Source organism: Microtus pennsylvanicus, chromosome 21 (assembly GCF_037038515.1).
Source record: "Microtus pennsylvanicus isolate mMicPen1 chromosome 21, mMicPen1.hap1, whole genome shotgun sequence".
Classification (NCBI taxonomy): Eukaryota; Metazoa; Chordata; class Mammalia; order Rodentia; family Cricetidae; genus Microtus; species Microtus pennsylvanicus.
In genome coordinates, this window is record NC_134599.1 from 26,932,747 (window position 1) to 26,947,328 (window position 14,582).

A 14,582-nucleotide genomic window follows, 5' to 3' on the forward strand; every position below is an offset into this window, starting at 1 on the left:
TGTATGGGGAGGCTGACAACTTTGTTCATAACCACCAAAATTGCAAACAAGTCTATTGTACATTAACAAAAAAGAAATGAAAGGATATCTAATACAACAGACTAACTCAGCAATGTAAAGAACTACAGAAATACAAGGACATGAATTTAAAAAACACTTCTATGTGAGAGAAAACAAAACCAAAACACTACATAGGAGATTATCTCATTTATCTTTCTGAACACCCAGGAAAGTTAAGCTACAGTGAAAGAATGCAGAGTAGCTGTTGTCTGGGGCCGGAAGTGGGGGAAGACACTGCAGAAGTGCAAAAAAATATCTAGGGTGACAAAAATGATTTATATCTTGAATGGGAGGAGTTATATAATTGTATGCAACTGTTGAAACTTAGCAAACTCATGAACTTAGAAGTGATGGAGTTTATTACAGGTTATAGTACCTCAAATCTGTCTTTAAAAAAATATTTAGGGGCTAAGAAGATGGCTCTGTGGTTAAGAGCACTTGTTGCTCTTCCAACAGAATCTAGGCTCAGTTCCTAGCTCCCACAGGCAGCTCAAATCCACAGATAATTCCAGTTCTGGGATCTTGTTCTCTTCTGGCTTCCAAGCACACTGCATGGACATGGTGCACACCCATACAATCAAGCATACACAGAGAATAAACAAACAAATCTTTAAAAAACAGTATCCTGTAAAATAGCTCAAGAGAGAAAAATATATATACTGCATTCCATATTTCTGTCTAAAGTTGCCAGAAGTTAATACTAAAATCATTGTCCTTTAAAAATATTCACTTGTGGTTTAATGTGTAACACATGCATATATGCATGCATATACATACATGACAGCAGCCTATATTATTGTATGCTGTTATCAATACAACTTCCCACCAAAGAAATCCTTTTCTTTTTTGATAGCTTTGGCACTTCAAATAATCTCACATTTTGCCCTTTAAATAATCTCACTATTGTGTAAAATCTCACAAATTTACAAATTACATCTTCTGAGATGAAATTTTAATCTTTTATTCCAAGGTTAATTATTCCTAGTATATTGGTAACACTGAAAAGTAAAAATGCGGAACTTTAGATGGGATCTAAAGTTTATAACTACTATATTAAATATATTTTTTCAAAAGAAATAATTTGGAAAGCTCTTTCCTGATTTGAAAATAGGGTGGTGACCTTATGGGTTTACTTCACCGTTAAGATAATTCTTCTCAGGTCCTCCAAACTAAGAGACCTTTTCATGGTTTTCTAACCTTGTTTAGTTTTGCTAACAAGAGAACTAAGAGGTGTGAAGTTTTTCTGAAAGAAACAACTACCCTCCACAGTCAGGTTCCAATGTACATCCCTGCAAAACCCTGAAATACAAGACTACTTCTTCAGTCCTCCGAGAAATTCCTAGAACATAGGAACCTTCCCTTATTAGAGTGTGGGGAAATTAAATTGCACACACACACACACACACACACACACACACACACACACACACACTCTGACTTTTCTTTCTGGATCTTCCATCTGAGCATCAACCTTCACTCTTCCAATTACTCATGCTAGCTGTCACTCTGCAGTTGCCTTATGTTTAACAGGATACCGAGTTTCATTCAGTGTGAATTTCCTGTGACCCCCAACTTCATCTCTAACTCATCTAAAATCTTAAAATAACTTCAAAGTTTTTAATATTTATTTTATTTGTGCATGTGCATGTGTGTACTTGCAAGTCAGAGGGGTAACTTCTGGGAGTAGGTTCCAGGGAGGAAACTCAGGTCATAGGCTCTGCAGCAAAAACCTTTACCTGCTAAGTCATTTTATTAGCATCTTTTGAACTCTCCAAGACAGATATGATCATCTCACCTGGCTACACAAACACCTGAGCAAAATCTCTACTCTTGGAAGGATCAAGTGTGAATGTTTTTGTGGTAGAGGCTTGGAGGTAAGACAGACCTAAGTTTGATCTCTGACTTTCAGCAAATTATTTTCTTCTGAAGTTTCAATTTCCTCCTTTAACATACGAAGATCACCTGTATCATTCTAACTCAATAAATCTATGGGTCTGTGGTGGCGTGAACAAGAATGGCTCCCATAGACTCATATCTGAATACTTGGTTCCACATTGGTGGAACTGTTCAGGAAGGATTTAGGAGGTCTGGCCATGTTGAAAAAGATGTGCCACTTGGGATGGGCTTTGAGGTTTCAAAAACCCGTGCCATTCCCAACTAGCCCTCTATGCTTGGTGGTTGTGGATCCTGATGTGAAATCTCAGTTGGATGCCCCATTGCCGTGCCTGCTTGCCTGTTCCTATGGCCTTTACCATTATTGTCATAGAATCTAACCCTCTGGAACCATGAGCCACAAATTAAGTGCCTTTATTTTATAAGCTGTTTTGGTTCTGGTGTCTTAGCACAGCAAGAGAAAAAACAAGACAGGCTTACAGCAAAGAACCACCAATATCACCACAACAGAAATGCACAGCCACATACATACCAATCAAAATAACACTCCTTAGTAGAATTCCCAGATGAACCTCATGTACATTAAAGCTTTTGATATACCAGACTACTGTGTGGATTAAATGCATATAAACCTCTTGGCACCAAGGAGGCACTTACTAAATGTTTGCACTTATATTTCCTTTATTTTTAATCATGTGTCTGTATGGTGTATGCCATGTGTGTGTGTGCCCATGGAAGCCAGGGGCATCAGATTCCCCAGAGCTGGAGTTAAAGGTGGTTGTGCCCTACCTGATGTGGGTGCTGGGAACCAAACTTGGGTTCTTTGAAAGAATAATATACTCTCACAACTGCTAAGGCATCTACCTAGCTAACACTTACCATCTTCCTGTCCTCTATTCTTCCTTATCCCAATCTTTCTGTCTGGAATACCTTTTTCAACTCATCACTCTTTGTTACTTGATTTCCAAGCTTAATACTATTTTCTGTCTGGCTTCAGCTTTCTGCATTGTTCATCAGCCTACAAAGACACTTTTTACTTCAGCATCCCATGCTACTTCTCATGTGTCGGACTAGTCAATGTGTCTCCCTCACGATACTACATGCTTCAAGGACAGGGACAATGTCTGGTCCAACTAATTCCTAAAATTTAACTAGTGGTCTATTTTCAGACAGTTCTACATAAGTATGTTTATCAAGAGCAGAAACTAGAAGAGCAAGGATGCCCATGAGATCAAACCACCCAAATAGTTTTAGGTGAAAAGACCCAGTGCCAGTTGCCTTTCTAGAGTTTCAAATGTCAGCTAGTATGAAGAACAAATGGAACCATATATTTCAGTTTGTTATACAGGCATCTGTGCACACAGGGCAGTTAGCTTCAAGGGAATTGGAGTCTATGGTTACTGGCTGTACAGTCTCTTTAACTGGAAGGCATTTCACAAATGAGCAATGATTGATAATGGAAAAAAAAATCAAAGCGGCTGTCTAGAGCACAACAGCTAAAAATGCAAGCTCTGAATTCTTAGTGTCCCAGGGAAGTAATTTATTAAGGGTTCTGTGCTTCCATTTCCTTTTTGATAACTGTGGTGACACCATACACAGTGAAGTTGTGAAAAACTAACAAGAGTATGTATAAAAACACTAGAATAGAATCTGACAAACCAACAATGACAGCTATAAATACTATTAATGTGTCGCATTATTTAAAAAAATCTAAAGCATTTATTTACAGAGGGATTGCTACCTCTACTAACTTGAAAGATAATCTGGTACCCAAATTATGAGTATTAAATATCATCTCTCCTTTTTTAAGAACCTTTATTCTTCTACACTATATTACAAACTGATTGCAGCTTCCCCTCCCTCCACTTCTCTCAGTTCCTCTCCCATCTCCCCGTCTCCCTCAGATCAACTCCCCCCCACACAAACCTTCATATCACTGCTGGACGTGGCAACCCAGCAGGAGGAAAAGGGTCCCAAGCGCAGGGAAGAGAGTCAGAGACAACCCCGATTCCATTGTTTGGAGTCCCACAAGAACACCAAGCTATACAACTATACGGAAATACACGTTTCTTTAGAGATTCAAAATAATCACTCAAGTGTCACCCAACTGATTATTTCAGAACCCGACACTGTACAGACCCAGGGAACCAGATGGGTGGCTAGAGAGCAGGTCCTCTGAGACAAGATGGACACAGCCTTTTAGAATCTAACACGAGACAGGGGTCCATGAAGGAAACCCCAGAATCTAAACTCAAGACTCAGTTCTCATTTCTCATCTTCTGCAGAGAAGACCCAGACCTCACAGCTATAATCAGAGACTGGAAACCACCCCAACTCAGGGATTTGACTGATCTAATTCAAACTTATTCAAACAAGTAAAATCACTTGCCCAAAGTTTTCCTATAGATAAGTAAGAAGAGCTGATTCCACAACACTTCTAAATAAAATCAGTATGCCTTTGTATAAATGCGGAGTAAATGAGTTCATCCAAGTGTGTAAGTGACCAGAAATAAGTTAACTTAACCATTATACAATGTATCCATATTTTAATACCCTGTATATGATAAAGATATATGCACACACATATTTTTATCAATTAAATAACAAATGGTGAAAATTCTAAAATTCTGAAAAAGGAATAACAGATTTCACCAAAACAGTGGTTATGAATTCTTATGCTCTTAAAAGTTTACACATTACCTTTAACTTTAAAAAGTTACAAAGGAGCTGAAAAAGTATTTGTGAAAAATTTATGTAGTATATAACAAAAGGGAAATATAAGTTAAGCTATTAAAAAGCAGGTCTGGGCAAGGTGGTCTAAATCTGTTGTCTCAGCTAAGGAGGACAGAGGCAGGAGAACCCAAGAGTCCAGAGACCAGCCTGGGCAACAGGAATTCCCCACCTTCAAAGCTAAAAACTTCACAGTAAGTAAATACCCAAGGAAACAAATTGACAACTCTGCAGGTCTACAGTTGCTCTTACTTTAGGCCATATTTACACCAGGAAGTCACTGTTAAAACACAAGCCCATAGGTCATTATCACTAACTATAACATTTTTGGATTGCCAACTACTCGTAAATTAGAAGCTAGTGACAAACCATATAAAACATACAAAGCCAAATAAAAGATGACGAGCTGAAATCCAAAGTTATCAATCTCACTGAGAGACTGTATGTCTCTGTGCACACACTTGGTGTATGTGTATGCCTGTGTGTTTACACAGGCCAGGGGTTGGCTTTGCATGTCTTCTTCATTTGCTCTTCGCCTTACAGATTGAGACAGGGTCTCTCATTGAACCTAGAGCTCACTGATTTCACTGTCATGGCTGGTCTGTCTCCACCTCTCTAGTGCTGGGATTACAGGTGCACACTGCTAAGCCTAGCTTTTAAAGTGGGTATGGGAATCTGAAATTAGGTTCTCATGCTTGAGAAAAATCTTTTACACACAGAGACTCTATAAGTTTGTTTGAAGTGCTTGTCCATTAAAAACAAAACAAAATCAACTAATATAACCCATATAAATAATTTATAAGTAGAAAACACTAATCCACTAAGGCAAGCTCCATTAAAAAATGGCACAGGATAGGGCGAGGGGGACTAATATGATAAACAATCATCTTGAATAACCTATCAAATATATTCAAAATTGATTTACCTGTTCAAGAGGAAGAGAAAGTATGCCTTTTTGTATTAAATGGTAGTCTAGGTAGATTCTGAATTTCCTCTATGAGAAATTATTAGCATCCAAAGAAAAGGCAAAAGGGTATAAAAGAGAGTGAAACACAGGACGCCTGGAAAGCCCGAGGTGCAGGTGGACACTGGATTCAGTTCTGTGTCCCAGCTTTCTAGTAAGTACCTCAATGTCTAGTGCCCTCTACCCCCTAACCTTTTCCCCTGCAATCGAATGAAATGTCATACAACCCCTTGACTATAAAATGACACTATTCTGGGGTAAGTGCTATTTTTAGATTGGGATGTAGGTTCCCATTAACAGATTTTTCAGATTTTTGACTCACAGTCTAGTAACGCATTGCCCAAAATGTTCATAATCAGAACATAAATTACCAATGAGTCCAAATGTGTTCATTGTTTCACGCATAAATTACAGGGATGTGAGAGAGGCAATATTAGTTAGAATAAACTATTGATATAAATAGCTTGCACAGTACCTTCTGATAGACAATGGAGCACACGAGGTCTTTGACAGCGGACAGAGACAGTTCCTGGGCTTCGATGGTGACGCTCTCTCGTGTGAGGCCGATCTGAAGTAGAAATGACACAGTGTGCACTGAGCCTCTGGAGTTTGTGAGTGACGGGGCACTGAAGCTGCCATTGGAGAGGCGAGCCGAGAGTCCTGTCTTGGGACTTGAACACGGAGAAGAAGTTGGAAGCACAGCAGAAACAGTTGCAGGTAACACAGACTTCTGGGCTGATGGAGGGGAATTGTTTGCAGACATCTGCCTTTCTTTAAGCTATAAAAATAGTTGTCGACGCTTTTTAAATGGTTTTGGAGAAGTTTTCAAAATAATAGTAGTAAAGAAATGACTGTGCTTCTGGATTTAGATGGAAGCTGCCTGAGTTCCTGGGCTGAGCCCCTCATGCCGCCGCCGCCAGATTCTGTCACTGTGGGTGGAACACACAAAAGGTCCTATGGCTCTCACCATCCGTCCCATCAAGAGTTTTGTCTTTAGGACCACACCCAGATCTGTAACTCACTTCACATCACTGTTATCATCATGACAATAGAGCCGATCCTGATTATTCATGAAATATCTTCAGTTATTTTAAATCTGTTCTTGTCTTTTCCTTTTCATTTCAGGAAATAAACTGCATACAGCCGCTTTGCGTCAAGATAAAATCTTCCTGATTGAAAGCTGTGTTTCAGATAATCTCTTACTTCAGTGATTGGCGGGACACCTCAAATGGCCACACCTTAAACCACGCTCTCATATGTACTCATTTCCATCTTGGGGAGCGAACTTCCCTTTGATAAAGTAAAAAGCTTTTAAAAATAGTACAAGCATATTTCTTTTGATGAATGGGTCCACGGAGAAAAGCTGGTGCCTTCTGAAATACTGTCAACCTAGAGGAAAATTTAAAAAGGTTTTAATGCTTTATATTCATTTGCCATCAGTTTAAAATGTAAGAATTCCTCTATTTTTTAGTGTTAATCTCTGGTGGTATATTTACAATTCATGAACGCATCCTAATGGGTGCTCATTTGTACTTTTGTTACTACAGTCATTTTTACTACAGGTATAGTTTCAGGGATTTCCACTTAAAATAATATTCCCATCCCTCACCACTACTAACGCCTGAGCCCTGGGTGGGGGTGGAGATAGGATTTCACTCACTATGTTGTCCAGAGTGGTCTTAAACTCCTTCTGTTCCCCCTCCCAGAACAGTTGAGACCAAGATACTATGCATCGAGCTATAATTTATTGTATTTTAAATTTGTGAAGATCAAACACTGGTAGTCCACAACTATACAATTCAATCACCATAAGAAACTGAGAAAACCAGATGGGACAAACCAGGAAAAGTACACCAAACAGCATAGACATAAAATGCTCATAATTCTAGCATAAAAGATTCAAAATAATTTCCCAATACAATAAAGCTTACGTAGTCTCTCATGTTTTTTATATATTAAGAGTCTAATAAGAATACATCAGCAGGCACAAGGCCCTAGATTCGAAGCAGTTCTTGCATCTCTCCAAAAAAGTCAAATTCTGTCAAAATATGACCCCTGAGCTGCTTTGCTGACAAATACCTTCCAGAAGTCTAAGGAAATAAAAGGGCAAAATGGGATACACCGGAGACAATAAAGAACAGTGACAGTTGATAAACTATGAAACACAAGAGAAAGTGGACTTATCATGGGATTTCTATCATTAGGAAAAAGAACCCCTCACACAGTAAACTATGCATCATGGTTTTAAAGAAAACACAGCTTAGAAAATTTAAAAAAATAAAATAAAATAAAGAAAAAGGCATGACCATTTACAGCTGAACAAAATGGCTCACAAGAGGTGAGTCCGTCTAAATTCTTTGTAGCCATAAACAATTCCAATGATGAAAAACCGAAGTATCCAAAGTGTGTGTAGTGACTCTATGGAGACCAATATATGGAGCTAAATTAAAGTGAATGACAGAAGAACAAAGCCATACAGATACGGAATACAAATGAGAAAATTCAGAATTAAATGATTCTAAAAATAATTTAAAGATAACGAGCACTGATACTGACATTTAGGCAAATGCCTGGAATTCAATCTCCTATTTTATAGAATTTGATGGTAATGTTTAACTAATGTGTCTCATGATACTTTTTGAAATTACCAGGGAAACAGCAATTTTGCTGATGAGAAGGACCAAAGCACAAGGTGATAATGCAATCTGCCCAGTATCACATGGCTATGAACAAGCAGAGTAGGGATTAGAACCCAAGCACTGTCTCCATATTAAGGACAGCTTCTTAAAGATAACAAGGAACTGAGAATCACTGCTCAGAGAGGATGTTGCTACGGGTGAGAGATTACAAGAAAGAATTGCTCAACTTGTATCTTGCTTATCTTCTCCCACCACTTTTCAAGCATAAAGCAGAGAACTGAAACTTGAACTTTGTGAATAGGAGTGAATTAAATGACTTTATTATTATTTTTTAACAGTGCCTTTTCTTTTGAATCCCACTATATAGCCCAGGCTGGCCTCACCATGTAGCCCAGGATGGTCTCAAACTTAGAATCTTTCTATCTCCACCTCTTGAGTGTTGAGATTCTAAAACTTTATGTGAGTGCAAATCTCCGGACCAAGATGCAGCTCATCCCACACAGCAAAAGCAGTGAGCCAGTTTAACCACGAATGTCATGCAGAAAGAGCTCAGGGTGAGAGAAAAGGCCATGGACTGGGGCGGGGAGAGCTGCTTCAAGTGCTGAGCACAGAAAAGCAGGTAAGCACAAGTCAGAAATTATCAAAGAAACCAAAAATCCTTAGCCAGGGGCTGGAGAGATGGGTCAGCAGTTAAGAGCACTGGTTGCTCTTCCAGAGGACCTGGGTTCAATTCCCAGCACCTATGTGGCAGCTCACAGCTGTCTGTAATCCAACTCCAAGTGATTTGACACCCTCATACAGACAAATATGCAGGCAAAACCACCAAGGCACATAAAATAAAAAAATCATTTTTTTTTAAAAAAGATAAAACCTCTAGCCAGATCAGAGATTGTTATTCAAGTGATTTATGAATAACCAGATAATATTGTAATGATTACATATCAGCCTATCACACTAATACAGATGACATTAGATCCTCAAGTAGAAGAGGTAAGCATTAATCTTCACTGAGCTCTTACCATCTGACAGACACTGGTCTAGACACCTCTATTACCTCCTTAATCCTCACAACCACCCATTTTAAAATTGAGAAAGCACAAGTTCAGAAGCTAAATACTTGCTCAGGACGACTGCACTCTCACGAAAGTAGTATTTAAAACGTTCTCCCCACTGTCTTCATAAATGTGCTGTGTGAGTTTGAGTTGGGTGTCAGTAGGGAAATTTGCTGTATGTCAACAAAGTCTTTGGGGAAATGCCCCCAAATCACTCCTAGTCCTGTGTTTTCATTAGATTTGAGACGGTAAAGACAAAGACATCTGCTTATATAATCCTTAAGGTTGAACAAAACTGAGCAAATAGAATAAAATTCAAGTAAAATTAAACAGAAATAAACTCAAAGTTAAATGTGCACTGTAAGGATGGAGAAATGCTGGTTTAGAAGCCATTCCTGAGAGTGGGCTAAGTTGAGAGTGGGCTATGTTTCCAAGGCTTCAGATAAGCTGTTAATAGAATTAATTTTTGGCTGACCAAAAGAACTACTGCAAACCTAAGTCCTCTGGGCACTGGGAGTCACCAGCGTTAATCTGCACACCTGTTAGCTTGTCTTTACTATTATGTTTAGAGTTAACAGGTTTTTAGGTTTGGGAATAAAAAATTGCATAATTCAGGTAATGGTGAAGACAATGTCATGTGATATTTGGGGAAGTGTTAAGGGAGAACTGGTTTTATTCAGAATGACTGCAGAGAAGTACAAGGAAAACGACAGCACCGTTTGCTGGCATGGGGCCATAGGCACTGGCACCCGCACGTGAACTACTGACAGCACCTGGCTTGGTTTAAGTACTAGAACCACTGAGAAGTTTTATAGCAATTAGATAAGTTATCGTCCTATTAATTTACATTTTATTAGACCACTTGATATTAACTACTTAACAGTAACAGTCTAATAACACACTTGACTAATTTAGGAGACTGACACGAATTCCTAATAAACTATATATAATTTTGTATAAAAGTGATTTTTTTTTTGTAAAGTTTTGGCGTGGATACAAATATAAGAACCTGTCTTAACAGCTTCCACCCACACATCCCATCTGTTTTCCCTCTTCTTGTTTTGTTTATGGAATCTTGAGTTGATATGTAAGAAATCTAACAATTCTAATGTACATGAACTTTGGTCATGCTATTTAATTTTTTTTGTATTTGTTTCAAATAGAAAATAGGGTTTGAAAGTTAACAAAGAGAACATCATGTTAATTTGTAGACTGTATTAATTAGATGTTGTTTCTAATGGCTATGAGAGCCTCTAAACCAGAAGAGTATTGTCTAGTTGTGAAGAATTTATAACAGTTTAGTTGGCATTCTTCAAACATTCTTTTAGAGAGCGGTCACATACCTCATTCAAATGAACTTACAAATTCTGCCATCAGTGAATGGAATCAAAAGATAGGCTATTAAAGGGATTTTGAGCTCAGTGTGCCTGATCTTTTAGGAAAGGGAAAAGAAAGACCTCAGAGGTTAGGCGACTTGGCTGAGTGATACCTCATGGGAATGTCACAAGCTGATCAACCTTCCTTCCCCCTCAGTCAATTCATCACAAGACAGTATGTTCCAACCTTAACCAAGTCTCTAATTAGAGGCTGGAAAAGCAGGAGTTTCACTCACTGTATACTTACAGAACACCTGGTATTTGTCAGACAGCTATGAGAGAGGCTCAAGTCACACAGCAGCAGCAGAAAGAGACACGGCCACTGCTCTCTCTGGAACTCACAGGCATTAAACACACATTTGTATAAGTAGCTAGGTAATTATAAACTATGAGATACAACAGAATCTATGCCAGGGAGACTTCATTTCAGCTGGGGTCCCAGGGAAGGTCTCTCTAAAGAAACAAGGAAACAAGAGGATTCCAGAAAACAAGACAAATCAAATACTTCAAAGGGAAGCTCTCACGATTTAAGAGAGCCAGCATTCTTTTTGCATCCAGCAAATGTTAAAGCAAAGAGGAAGAAACGCTTTTCCTTTGTAATAGCGTATTTATCTGACTCCCGCCAGTCAAGAGTGGCCCAGGTTTAATTTAGCTTTGTGTGCAAGGAACGCTCATAAAGTGCAAGGTTTTCTCCCATATATGTATTGTTTTCAGTGTGTTAAAAGCACGTGAGCATTTTCAGCGACATAACTGACCAGAACACTGAAGTCAATATTCATGTTTACCTCAACAAATGTCTGACTTTGCTTAATGCTTATATATTATGCAAAAACTCAAGTATTTTTATAGATTAAAAAACTGATCCCATTCTGGGGCAGTCTCTACATCTGACTGCATATTCTGGAAACCTGTTTCCCTCTGACTAACTAACACTGTCTAAGAGCTCAGCGCTCCACTAGAGTGCTCCTACCCCAAGTCTGCTCATCTGGGGGCAGTGGCATTTGAACCTCAGGCCTTCCACTCCCAGGCAGAACACCAAAACAGCACATGAGGCAGGTTCTCTGCGCGGCACTGAGAAGTATATCCAGATTGGAGAACACCAGTCTGGCCATGCAATACGAAGTTATGATAAGCTCGACATATCTTCATGTTTGCAGCAGTACTGCCCAAGAAATCTGATTGGCTAGTTGTCAAGGAGCACGTCTCACATTTGGCCACTATAACGCAACCACACAAGTAGAGAAAATTTCTTATCTACATTGAATATTAATACGAAAACATCTCAATGTTTCCTTTCAAAATGACTGCTCCAAAGAGGCAAGTTCAGTTTGAATTACATAACTGGAGAGATTCAAAGAAGAGATGTGATTATTAACTCCAATTATGTGCCTAATCAAATTACATATAAGTATTAATTATCATATACCAAGTTCTGAACAAGTTTCTTTTGCTAACTCCACTATGGTTAATATCTTTTCTAACTTTAGAACTTCGTTGAAAACATGAGACAAGATCCCTTCTGTGAAAAATGTACTTCAGTAACTATCTCACCGCCCCCTTTTTACTGTAAGGGGTGTTTTCAACTCATCTAACTTTTAAATTTTCACGTATTGTAAGGTGTGTGTAGCAGTGTTTAGATGAGAAACAACGTACAAACACAAAGTAATGTCTATTTTAAACAGGTCATCCGATAAAACAGAAAGCTTATAAAAATGTGCAGGATTAAAGGCTCATCACTTTAAGGGGCTGGGAGGGGTATGGGGGCGGGGGATGTGGGAGGGGTATGGGGGCGGAGGTGAGGGGTTGGGAGGGGGTGGTAGAGGTATGGGGGCAGGGGAGAGGGTGGGAGGGGTATTGGGGCAGGGACGAGGGGGTGGGAGGGGCATGGGGTGGGAGCGAGAGGGTGGGAGGGGTACTGGGATAGGAGAGGGCGGGAAGTGTATGGGGGGCGGAGGTGAGGGGTTGGGAGGGAGTGGTAGAGGTATGGGGGAGGGGGCGAGGGGATGGGAGGGGTATCGGGGCGGGAACGAGAGGGTGGGTGGGATATGGGGGCGAGAGAGAAGGGGTGGGAGGGGTTTGGGGGCGGGAGCGAGGGGGTGGGAGGGGTATGGGGGACAGGGTAAGTGTGATCAGAATGTATGAAACTGTCAAATACATTTAAAGAAAAAATCCTCCTAATTGTAGCACTTCTGAAACGTGAACTGCCCTGGTTTATAAAAAGGACTCTAAACTCATGTTCTCAGGCCCATGCCATTTCTAATACTATCCTATGAAGAAAAACCTATAGTGATTTTTCCTGTGAGACGTTTTAAAATAAAACTGTTAAAAAAAAACTTCCAGCAACTTTATGGCTGAAGTGCTGTTTCATCTCTCTCCAGTGTAACTGGGAGGGAGACAGTGTTCCTATATAGAGCAAATCTTACTTAGATCCGAGTCTGGGAACTTCATGGACGACGCCTTCTTGAAGCAAATCTGTAGGTTTGTCTGCCCTCTTGGCATTAAAAGTTAAAGCGTGGGTTGAACAAAATAGTTAAAACTCTAACACTAGGTATAACGTAAAGGTATTTTTTTTAGTGCAACTACAGGATACAGATGAGGACATTTTAAAGCTTTTGTTTCATTTGTGCCTACAGGTTTTAAAGGCCCTGTCCTACAAAGTAGAACTTCGAATTGTAACTTATCCTCTTTAATCAAAGATGACAGCGATAGTCTTATTTCCTGTGGGGACGGGCGTGGTTGAAGGGACAGTTACGTCCAAGCCATCAATCTGTGTGCGGAAAAGTCTGCAGGTCGCCTGTCGCCTGATTTATATTCGTGCTTACAGACATCACGGCCTATACTTCTGATTTTCGATGATGTGAAATAAAACCTCCGACACGCAATCGAGTCGTGTCGTGTGTGCTTTTTTTTTTCTTCTTTTTCTTCACATTCGGGGGTGTTTCACCTTAGGGCAAAGCTCCCCAGGGGAACGAGAACGCCTTAGAGCGAGGCTGCAACTCGCAAGTCAGGAAACCGGGGTCACCATCCTCCAAACCCCGGATACTCGCCCCTTCCAGTCCCCAGGACCACGGAAAAAGTGCAGCAAAGACACGGGAAGGCTCCCCGCACGGTGCCAGGGAGCGAACTAGTTTGCGGGGCTCGGGAACGGCGGGTCTCCCCACTCCCCGAGGGGCAGGACGCGGTGGGTCACCGCAGCCGAGTGATTCCAACTTGGCCTCAGCAAGGACCGCGGAACTTGGCCGCCGCCGGCGCCCCCGGCCGCCCGCCCGCCCGCCGAGCGCCGCCCCGACTTCCCGCCCAGCCCGCGGCCGCCGCCCAGCCCGGCGCGGGTCCGAGTCCCGCCACCGTCGCCACGGCCGCCGCCGCGTGCGGTGGGGGAGGGGCCGCGCCACCTCAGCCCGACGGGTCGGGAGAACAAAGCGGCGGCGGCGCGAACTTTTTTCGGTGTCTGCTCCGCGCTCCCTCAGGCGACTACTTACAGAAGCGGGTTCGGTCGCTTTGGAGAGAGTCGGCGCGCGCCGGCGTCCGCGTCCCCGTCCCGGAGCGGGAGCTCAGCGAGGCTTCACGGACCTCGCACGGTCCCGCCCGCCCGCCGCCCGCGCGCCCCTTCCTCCCGCCCTCCCTCCCCGTCCCGTCTCCAGGCCGGAGGGCGGGGGGCCGGGGCGCGCGGCCCGCGCGGGGCCTGCCGGGAGCTGTAGTTCCCCGCTGTGCGCCGTGGAGGGTCTGGCTCCCCCTGGGGAAGGAGGGACGGAGGGGGACGCCACGAATCTCTGAGTCCCTGTGAAGTTCCCCGCGGGACGTCGAGCGCGGAGCAGCGGGCCGTGAGAGTCTCGAGTGACGCGCTGGACTCGAACCCTCACTTTGCTAT

The 14,582-nt window shown here is 41.6% G+C and overlaps 1 protein-coding gene across 2 annotated transcripts in view; it reads right to left on the reverse strand.

The window, feature by feature from the left end:
• Window positions 1-14,312, reverse strand: part of Prkd3 (protein kinase D3) — a 66,200-nt gene extending 51,888 nt beyond the window's left edge. For both annotated transcript variants that reach the window (XM_075954958.1, XM_075954956.1), the window contains exons 1-2: window positions 14,194-14,312; window positions 6,123-7,036 (exon numbers count right to left, since the gene is read on the reverse strand). In XM_075954958.1, the coding sequence (XP_075811073.1) occupies window positions 6,123-6,410 (288 nt within the window). In that variant the 5' untranslated portion in view covers window positions 6,411-7,036; window positions 14,194-14,312. The remainder of the gene's footprint in view (window positions 1-6,122; window positions 7,037-14,193) is intronic.
• Between the last annotated feature and the right edge of the window lie 270 nt (window positions 14,313-14,582).